The 11506-nt window shown below is 40.3% G+C and overlaps 1 protein-coding gene across 1 annotated transcript in view; it reads left to right on the top strand.

Annotated features, from left to right (window-relative positions):
- The first annotated feature begins 5779 nt into the window (after positions 1 to 5779).
- Positions 5780 to 11506, top strand: part of prss59 (serine protease 59, putative) — a 75689-nt gene continuing 69962 nt past the window's right edge. The window contains exons 1-3 of the mRNA XM_073039015.1: positions 5780 to 5877; positions 10271 to 10478; positions 11076 to 11257. Coding sequence (XP_072895116.1) covers positions 5780 to 5877; positions 10271 to 10478; positions 11076 to 11257 — 488 coding nt within the window. The remainder of the gene's footprint in view (positions 5878 to 10270; positions 10479 to 11075; positions 11258 to 11506) is intronic.

The following is an 11506-nucleotide window of genomic DNA, read 5'->3' as shown; positions in this document are numbered from 1 at the left end:
CAAAAGCTTTGTGGCTACTAATCTGAACTCCAATTCTGAATACTTGTTCCGGGTCCGTGCAGTGACCATGACTGGGAAAGGGCCATGGAGTCAACCCTATAAGGTGCAATGTCAATATGTTGTAATGTATCGTCATTGTGAGTGTTAAGTTTGTGAGCCTACAAGATTAACAATAATCTGTGCACTCTGATCGTGTAAGATGACTAGCTGCAATTACATTACTAGTCTGCATCACTGCAGTATGTTTTTAGATGCACTTCAGTCAGAAGTACTATTATAATGCACATGATTGTGCTCTGATTTCCAACGTACGCTGAAGGTGAATGGGAGGGGGTAGGGCACTTCCCCTGGTCAACCTCTAACACAAACTTAACTTCTTCTTGATAGATGGAAATTGTGACTGGGTAAAAAATGAAATTTTTTAACTGGGCACGCGATCCAAATTTGACTAGAGAATCCCACCACTCTCTGCGTGAAGAAGCCTCCCTAATGTTCCCTTTAAACTTTTCCCCCTTCACCCTTAACCTATGACCTTTTTTTTCTCCCCTGGCCTCAGTGGAAAAAGCCTGCTTGCATTCACTCTTTCTATACCCATCATAATTTTATACACCTCTATCAAATCACCCCTCATTCTCCTCCACTCCATGGAATAAAGTCCTACCCTATTCAACCTTTCTCTGTAGCTCAGTTTCTCAAGTCCCGGCAACATCCTTGTAAACCTTCTCTGCACTCTTTCAACCTTATTAATTTCCTTCCTGTAATTAGGTGACCAAAACTGCACACAACACTCCAAATTCGGTCTCACCAATGTCTTATACAACCTCACCATTACATTCCAACTCTTATACTCAATACTTTTATTTATAAAGGCCAATGTACCAAAAGCTCTCTTTACGACCCTATCCATCTGTGACACCACTTTTAGGGAATTATGTATCTGTACTCCCAGATCCCTCTGTTCTACTGCACTCCTCAGTGTCCCACCATTTACCTTGTATGTTTTACCTTGGTTTGACCTTCCAAAATGCAATACCTCACACTTGTCCACATTAAACTCCATCTGCCATTTTTCAGCCCATTCCTCCAACTGGTCCAAATCCCTCTGCAAGCTTTGAAAACCTTCCTCACTGTCCACTACACCTCCAATCTTTGTATCATCAGCAAATTTGCTGATCCAATTTGCCACATTATCATCCAGATCATTGATATAGATGACAAATAACAATGGACCCAGCACTGATCCCTGTGGCACACCACCAGTCACAGGCCTCCACTCAGAGTAGCAATCCTCCACTACCACTCTCTGGCTTCTTCCATTGAGTCAATGTCTAATCCAATTTACTACCTCTCCATGTATACCTAGCGACTGAATCTTCCTAACTAACTTCCCATGTGGGACCTTGTCAAAGGCCTTACTGAAGTCCATGTATACAACATCCACTGCCTTCCCTTCATCCACTTTCCTGGTAACTTCCTCGAAAAACTGTAATAGATTGGTTAAACATGACCTACTACACACGAAGCCATGCTGACTGTTTCTAATAAGTCCCTGTCTATCCAAATACTTGCAGATCTTATCTCTTAGTATTTCTTCCAATAATTTACCTACTACCGATGTCAAACTTACCGACCTATAATTTCCCGGCTTACTTTTTGCGCCTTTTTTAAACAACGGAACTACATAAGCTATCCTCCAATCCTCCGGCACCTGACCCATGGATATCGACATTTGAAATATTTCTGCCAGGGCCCCTGCAATTTCAACACTAGTTTCCTTCAAGGTCTGAGGGAATACCCTGTCAGGTCCTGGGGATTTATCTACTCTGATTTGCCTCAAAACAGCAAGCACCACCTCCTCTTTAATCTGTATAAGTTCCATGACCTCCCTACTTGTTTACCCTGTTTCCATAGACTCCATTCCAATTTCCTTAGTAAATACAGATGCAAAAAACCCATTTAATATCTCTCCCCTTTCTTTTGGTTCCATACATAGCCGACCACTCTGATCTTCAAGAGGACCAATTTTATCCTTTATTATCCTTTTGCTCTTAACATACCTGTAGAAGCTCTTAGGATTATCCTTCACCCTGACTGCCAAAGCAACCTCATGTGTTTTAGCCCTCCTGATTTCTTTCTTAAGTATTTTCTTACTCTTTTTATACTCCTCAAGCATCTTATTTCCTCCCTGTTGCCTATACATGTCATACATCTCTCTCTTCTTCTTTATCAGAGTTCAAATATCCCTCAAGAAACAAGGTTCCCTTTTCTTATTCATTTTGCCTTTAACCCTGACAGGAGCAAACAAATTCTGCACTCTCAAAATTTCTCCTTTGAAGGCCTCCCACTTACCAATCACATCCTTGCCAGAGAACAACCTGTCCCAATCTACGCTTTTTAGATCCTTTCTCTTTTCTTCAAATTTGGCCTTTTTCCGGTTTAGAACTTCAACCCGAGGACCAGATCTATCTTTATCCTTGATCAAATTGAAACTAATATCAAGACAAAGTTTAATTGTAGACTAATAAAATCATTAAATCATTACTTATTTTTCTGCTTTCAATCTAAAGATATATATACTGGCATTCAAATTATTTATGATTTTGATATGCTTGCAGATCCTGACTGTATGTGGTACAGTAGAAAATGGCATGGATACCAAGACGAGAGAGTTTCACTGAAAGGAATTCAAGTTACTGTTCACAGAGACAACTAATCCAATTGAAAGGTGTAATAAATTTCAGCTGATTCCTTCCAAGCTTGTCTTAATTGTTTAGAAAGTGAGTTGGAATTATTAGAGACTCAAGCTACTTATGATATGGAGTTAAAAGGGGCTGGGATGTTGGATGGGAAATTGGGATGTAGTTTGGAATATTGCTAACTTCCCACTTTCATTCCTTCTCCTCCCTCTTACCCCTTCATTCAGATTCAGATTCAGTTTATTGTCATTTAGAAACCACAAATGCAATGCAGTTAAAAGATAAGACAACATTCCTCCAGAATGATATCACAATAGCGCATGACAAAACAGACTACACCAGAAAATCCACGTAACATTTGGCAATCCCCAATCCAGAGTCTGGAGAGGCTGCTGCGTATTAATATCGCGCTACCATCTTAGTGTGTTTCCCGGAAAGGAGCTCCAATCCCACCAGACAAAACAAGACCAAAAACTAAAGCTGCAAGACCTGCACAAAACCACATAGTTACAACTTATAGTTACAACAGTGCAAACGATAGCATAATTGATAAAAAAAAAGACCATGGGCACAGTAAAAATAGTCCAAAGATGTTAAAAGGCTATAAGTTCAAAAGAAACGACCACACAGTTTCCACAAGTCCTCAGGGTCCCCGATAGACTTGTCATTCCACGCAGGCGGCAGAAGGGAATACCCCTGCTATGGACTTCCACGGCGCTGCCCGACTCAGCCTCGCAGGCGCAGCACACAATGAAAGCTCCGTCGAACCCAGCCTCACAGACACAGCACACAGTGAAAGCGCTCTGACCACAGTGGACTCCAAGTCCGTCGAACCTTCGAGCCTCCGACCATCCCCTCTGGCACAACTTCCCCGAGCACCATCCTCTGCCGAGCGTATTAAGACGCTCCCGCCAACGGCCATCAGCAACGCGACCCCGAGGACTTGGGGGCCTGTTCTTCCCAGCAGAGACCCGGACCTCACAGCAGCAGCAGCAACGAAGGTGGTCTTCCTAGAGATTTCCAGATGTTCCTCCGTGCTCCCACGTCCGTTTTTCATCCGATTATGATTGCACACGGCACCCCGCTTCACATATAACAGATAATCAGCTCCTGAGTGGCCGCTGCAAGCTGCGTCGCGCTGCCATCTTGTGATTCATGGCTCGTGTTCTGTCTCTTCATAATGACAAAAATGTGCAACATGCAATAGATGTGCTTGTAACTTGAGAACTCTTCTTCCAGAGAGATCCTGTAGTGGAAGTGTTGTTTCAGCATGCCAGTGGTCTGTCCTTATCAGATTTCTCATGGCAATGTGGCATTCCCTGTATGCATACTCTGCACATTAGCTACTTGTTGACAGCAGTCTTGTGACATCCATCAACAATAAGCTGTGGTACTTCAATGTTGGTATAAGGGAAAATCACAGGGTGAAAGAAATCATAATCACCTGCATAGCCAGCTCCTGACACTTCTTGATATTAATTCTAGTACAAATGTTAATCCCTACTGCCCGGACCAGAAGTAGCCACATTATACAGTATGTGATAAAATGGTGTGAGTCAGAATTCACACAATGTACTGTACTTCCAGCAAAGGTGGAATAGAATTACATTTTTTTCTCTTCTTTAAAATGAAAGATTTTTCCTTTTTGCAGTCCAGCAGCCTATCTGAATTACAATTAAAACTGGAATTAGAATTTTATTTCTTACATCCATCTCACAACATGAGGGACTAAAAATCTTTATGTTGCTTCTCTGTCGCTATATTCAAGAAATAAAGAAGGGGAATGTGGGAGGATATTGCCCCAGCACTAAGATTGTATACATCATTGTTTTGTGTACATGTATGTACAGCCAAATATGCAATCAGATCAATGTGTATTGATCAATCTGATGGCCTGGTGAAGGAAGCTGTCCTGGAGCCTGTTGGTCCTGCCCTTAATGTTACGATATTATTTGCCAGACGGAAGCAGCTGAAACAGTTTGTGGTTGGGGGGCTGGAGTCCCTGATGATCCTTTATATGCACCTGCTGCTTCAACTGTCATGAGCAGAGCAAAGTTCAGATCCACAGGTTCACTGAGCTGTCCGCACCACTCTCTGAGTGAAATGAGTGCACATGAGTCTAAGTGAGGTCACTCGGACTTAAAACTGTCATACTCCGCTTGGAAATATAAATTGCTATATTGTGACCCAGAATTTATTATTCCTTCAAGGGTTAGAGAAACTAATATTATCTCTTAAATATTGCAATCAAATCCACACTAAAATCAAATACACCACTTCCGCTGGCAGCTTGTTTCACACTCCCACCACCCACTGAGTGAAGAAGTTCCCCTTAAATATTTCACCTTTCACCCTTAAGCTTTGACTTCTAGTTCAAGTCTCACCCAACCTCTTTGGATAGAGACTGCTAGACCCTACCTACACCCCTCATAATTTTGTATACCTCTATCAATTACCTCCTCATTCTCTGACTCTCCAGGGAATAAAATCCTAACCTATTTATTCAACCTTTCCCTATAGCTCTCATGTCTTCAGGCCTCAGCAGCTCCCTTGCAAATTTTCACCACACTCTTTCAATCTTATTGATATCTTTCCTGTAGGTAAATGACCAGAACTACACACAATACTCTAAATTCAGCCTTGCCAATGTCTCATATAACTTCAACTTAACATCCCAACTCCGGTACTCAATGCATAGATTAATGAAAATCAATCTACCTGTCACTTCAAGGAATTATGGATCTGTATTCCCAGATCCGTCTGTTTGACCACACTCCTCAGTCCCCTACCTTTCACTGTGCAAATTGAACTTTTGTTTGTCCTCCCACAGTGCAACACCTTCAAATCTTTCTAACATTTTTCAGCTGATCCAGATCCTACTGCAAGCTTTCATAGACTGCCTCACTGTGCACTACACTCCCAGTCTTGGTGTCATCCACCAAGTTTTCAGTGGAAAAGTTTCTCAATATCTTCTCTGGTTCACATTCTGTTAAATGATTTCAACTTGGTGATTCCCTGCTTTAATTTAAAATTATAGGTGCTACTTTCTAGCTTCTGTAGGTTTTTGGTTTTTATCTGTAGGCATGTCCAGCATTGTTAAGAAGCTGATGTTGCAGGATCAACCAGCAGCACTGGATGATGCAAGAGGAAGGGTTTGTTATGGCAATCATGGAAATAATATGTGAGCCATCATCATTTGATACTAAGGTTAATTTGAAGTAAGTCATCGGTACAAAGTAACATGTATCTGCAACAACACAAATTTCACAGAATAAAATGACATCTAATCAAATACCATTGCACAGTAAAGAAAATAAAAATTATACGCAATCAGCATTCAATTATATAATCATGCTAAAACATCCATTAAAGCATACTTCTGGTTCTAATTGTACCAAAATCCTTTTTAAAAGAAAACTAATCCGAAAACATAAAATAGAAATGGATGTAACATTTTCCTAGAGTTAATGGAAGATACATTTATAGAAGATATTTTTGCAGAATAAAGCAGCAAGAATACACATTCCACTTCAGGCCAATGTCAAGCAGGCTTCAGATGATCTGAGCAATGGGATCAACATGCATGAAACAGTGCACCATAACACCTTCACCTTTTGGGAGATTTTAACCAGGCCAGTCTGAAAAAATCACTAAGCAACTACCATCAACAGATCGCTTGCAAAACCAGAGGAAACAACACACTGGACCATTGCTACACCACCATCAAGAATGCCTACCATGCTATTCCATGCCCTCACTTCGAGAAGTCTGATCACCTAGCTGTACTTCTACTCCCTGAGTATAGGCAGAGACTGAAGACTGCAGCACCAGTAGTGAGGACCAAGAGGTATGGACAAGGGAAGCACAAGGGTGCCTACAGGACTGCTTTGAATCAGTGGACTGGACTGTATTCAGGGATTCATCTTTGAACCTGGATGAGTATGCTGCAGTTGTTACCAACTTCATTAAAACCTTTGTGGATGAGTGTGTGTCCACAGTGACTTAATGTACATTCCCAAACCAAAAGCCATGGACGAACCAGGAGGTATGGCATCTACTGAAGGCTAGATCTGTGGCATTCAAGTCTGGCAACCCAGGCCTGTACCAGAAAACCAGGTATGATTTGCAGAGGGCTATTTCAAGGGCAAAGAGACAATTTCGAGCAAGGTTGGAAGTGACATTGGATGCATGGCAACTCTGGCAGGATCTGCAAGAAATTACTTCCTTTAGAGCAAAACCCAATAGCATGAATAGCAGCAATGCTTCACTACCAGATGAACTCAATGCCTTCTATGCACGCTTTGAAAGGGAGAACACAACTACAGCTGTGAAGATCCCTACTGCACCTGATGACCCCATCTCAGAAGCCGATGTTAGACTGTCTTTAGAGAGTGAACCCTCACAAGGCAGAATGTCCCAATGGATTACCTGGTAAGGCTCTGAAGACCTGTGCCAACCAACTAGCCAGAGTATTCAAGGAAATTTTCAATGTCTCACTGCTACGGGCGGAAGTTCCCACTTGCTAGAATAATGCAGGCTGCCTTAATGACTATTGCCCAGTAACACTCACATCAGCAATGTTTTGAGAGGTTGGTCATGACTAGACTGACTACTGCCTCAGCAAGGACCTGGACCCATTGCAATTTGCCTAATGCCACAATAGGTCAGCAGCAGACACAATCTCAATGGCTCTCCACACGGCTTTAGACCACCTAGACATTACAAACACCTACGTCAGGATGCTGTTCATCAACTATAGCTCAGCATTTAATATCATCATTCGCACAATCCTGATCTAGAATTTGCGAACCTGGGCCTCTGTACCTCCCTCTGTAATTGGATCCTCGACTTCCTAACCAGAAGACCACAATCTGTGCAGATTGGTGATAACATCTCCTCCGCACTGACAATCAACACTGTTGCACCTCAGGGGTGCATGTTTAGCCCGCTGCTCTATTCCCTATATACACATGACTGTGTGGCTAGGCATAACTCAAATACCATCTATAAATTTGCTGACGATATAACCATTATTGGTAGAATCTCAGATGGTGACGAGAGGGCATACAGGAGTGAGATATGCCAACTATTGGAATGGTGCCACAGTAACAACCTGGCACTCAATGTCAGTAAGATGAAAGAGCTGTTTGTGGACTTCAGGAAGGGTAAGATGAAGGAACACATACCAATCCTCATAGAGGGATCTGAAGTGGAGAGAGTGAGCAGCTTCAAGTTCCTGGGTGTCAAGATCTCTGAGGTATTAACCTGATCCCAACATATCGATGTAGTTATAAAGAAGACAAGACAGCAGCTATACTTCATTAGGAGTTTGAGGAGATTTGGCATTTGAACAAATGCACTCAAAAACTTCTACAGTTGTACCATGGAGAGCATTCTGACAGGCTGCATCACTGTCTGGTATGAAGGGACTACCGCACAGGACTGAAAGAAGCTGCAGAAGGTTGTAAACCTAGTCAGCTCCATCTTGGGCACTAGCCTACAAAGTACTATTACGTACCTGTGGGTATCTTGTGACTGTCACATGACCAATATGTTTTTGAGGCTCTGCTGGGCATGATGTAATGGTCTTGTGATGGTGGAGCGATGTAATTTTCTTGCCAGTGAGAGGTCATGTGATGGTTTTTTTCAACAGGGTATAAAAGGAGAACCCTTCCCTGTGACACAGGTCAGATCGTGGGGAAGATGTCAGTGACTCCGTTCTGCTATGTATTTGATTTTTATGACGCAGTTTCATTTTAAAATGGAGTTTTAATTTCTACTGTAAGAATTGTTGTGCCCGCAGTTCTGGAAGTCGCTGCCAGTTAAAGTCCAGTCTGAGAGTGAAGAATTATCGAAGTTCAGAAAACCCGAAAGATCGAGGAAAGTTGGTGTTGTCCGCAGTAAACAGGTTCGACCTTATTTGATCCTCCTTCGGAAGGAGTTAGTAATCTGCACCCACGTTAGTCCCTGCTTTAAGAGCAGAAAGGACTGGGGCAGTGAGTTATTCGGTAAAAAGGAAAGGTCAGTGCCTTTAAGCAGTTTTATTTCCTTCATTGTAAATCCTTTGGGCAAGGCATACTTAGGCTGGGATCAGCAGTAACGTCATGAAAGAGAATTTATTAATTCAAGGAAAGTCTCTCCTAACTGACTGTAAATCATTCTGGACTTCTTGCAATACCACTTTAAAGAACCGAGTTCGCATTTCTCGCTTTAAGAACTGTTTGGGTTGCCGTATAGTAGCCAACTTCCAGTTAAGTTAGTTGTTTGTTTACTTTTGAGTTTTTTTAGCAGTGTTTAATAAATGTTTTAATTGTTATAAAAAACCTGTCTCAATTATATATTCATTGTTGCTGAATCGTAACAGTACCCAGGACATCTTTAGAGAGTGGTATCTCAGAAAGGCAGCATCCATTATTAAGGACCTTCAGCACCCAGGGCATGCCCTTTTCTCACTGTTACCATCAGGTAGGAGGTACAGAAGCCTGAAGGCACACACTCAGCGACTCAGGAACAGCTTCTTCCCCTCTGCCACCTGATCCCTAAATGGACAGTGAAGCTACCTTCAATTTACTACCTCACTTTGTTAAAATATGCAGTATTTCTGTTTTTGCACATTTTTTAACCTATTCAATATAAGTAATTTATTTGCTTCTATATCTATTATTACTTTTTTTATTTGTTAATTAGTTTTTTCTCTGCTAGATTATGTATTGCATTGAACTGCTGCTGCTAAGTTAACACATTTCACATCACATGATGGTGATAATAAACCTGATTCTGATTCTGAGAATATTTTCATCAGTTATTCTACCCGTGTTCTTCATGTCATCTTATATGTAACAAATCAAAGTTTGATTTAAAATAGAACAAATGTTCATAAAATATTCTATGAGTGTTTAATTATTCCAAGCAAGAAAAATAATCATTCAAATCTTTCCCATGCAGTTTCTATTTAGATTGTAGAAACTCAAAACTAACTATGTAAGATTTTTTTGATTTTTAAAATGGTTAGGTTGTGCTCAGACGCAGTTTTGAGTTAAATCAATTACCTATCAATATCTACTTACCACGACTTAGCATTTGATCACTGAGTGAGTGTTCCATCTTGACACGAATCTCACAGCTCTTTAGTCATTTATTTGTGAGCTCATCATTTTTCTGAGGTAAGGTCACTGGAACACAACATCTATATACTTGAAAATTCTTTTATTTCAGTATTAGTTGAGAGGAACTTGTAACATGCTAAGGCTATCCCTCAACTAGTTTGGAAAAGCATCAAGAACAAACTTTAGAAAAAGCAACAAGAGCTTGAAGTGATGATAGTGGGAACTGTGATGTCACTTTGTCAATTGTGACACATGAGTAGGTGAATTGTGATAACTACTTTGATAGTATTTTTCTTTAGGGGGGGTTTGTTATGAAGTACAAGGAGGAAGTTGTAATGAATGCTGTGCAATGAATTTGCTAAATGCCATTTTCCTAGTGACTTACATATCAACAGCTCTAAGACATCTTTGCTTTTCACTAATTTCATCACTGATAAATGTCTTCATATAATGTCAATGATCTTCAAGTGTAGGGTGTGACTCTATGATGATGAAAATGACATCCCTTGTGCTATCAATTCTTCTTTTCATTTCCTGTGAACGGTGTGTTCTAACTTTTCATAATTCAAAGTACCTCAGAATTTTACGACGGGAATCCCATTTTCATAGAACTGAACAATGGTTCGTCCAGAGGCTGGATCATTTCAATGCCACTGATCTGAGGGTATGGAACCAGGTAAAATGTAATACAAATAAATGAAAAAGTTTTCTCTTTTCAGATAAATACAAATGATGGGAGTGAATATTGTCCAATATTACTAATTGGACATTCTTTGCTAAAAGAAAAATATGCAATGGTCTAATGACAAGATTCCAAAGTGCAAGAATTTCAAGAAATACTATGGGATTCAAGTAAAATAATTGTTGCAAATTCTGTGCTTCCAAAGTATTATGTTCTGGTAATTTTTGAGAAATATATTGAATATTTAAAGGTATAATCTTTGAAGTTTTAATATAATACAGGTATTTAAACAATGGTGATAAAACATAGAAGCTTGCACTACAGTTAGTCAGCAGCATAAATTTTCTTTTTTATGTATAGGAAAGCATTCTTAATTTCTGAAATATAATAATGATATTTGATCATTCATAGGGCAAAGGCTAATGTTGTTTAGGCTGAATAAGCATTGCTAGGCAATAATCTATTTAGACTTATGTTTCTTCTAGATTTAATATTTGATAGATTAATGGATGGTGTAATGGATATTGCAAAAGGAATTGCAGTCAATTTGACAAAACAGTTCTGTTTGCATCTTTGTTTTTATTTTCCCAGAGATACTATATCAATGATTCATTTTATCTGTCTGGTGGACCTGTTTTTTTGATGATTGGTGGTGAGGGTACTGCAAACCCAGCCTGGATGGACCATGGTGCCTGGATAAAATTTGCTGAAAAGTTGGGTGCTCTGTGTCTTCTTATAGAGCATCGATTTTATGGAAAAAGCCAACCAACGGTGTAAGTTAGTCTTTGTTTTTCCCTTTGCTCTTTCCTATGATGTTTGAGTAGTATCCTAGTTTTTTTCATCTCCTGAATTTGGCCAGATGGGAACAGTATAGTCTGCATATCTTCTGGAACAAGTTAATCTTCTGCATTATCCTCCAGAACCATTTACTGCCTAGAGGGCATCAGAGACCATGTGGTATGGCTCATTGCTCAGATATTCCCTTCCCCTCTTTATTCAGCTGATGGACATTGCTGTCTGTC

This window comes from Hemitrygon akajei, chromosome 3 (genome assembly GCF_048418815.1).
Source record: "Hemitrygon akajei chromosome 3, sHemAka1.3, whole genome shotgun sequence".
Classification (NCBI taxonomy): Eukaryota; Metazoa; Chordata; class Chondrichthyes; order Myliobatiformes; family Dasyatidae; genus Hemitrygon; species Hemitrygon akajei.
The sequence above is the reverse complement of the archived record's forward strand: the minus strand, read 5'-3'. Positions and strand labels throughout refer to the sequence as shown.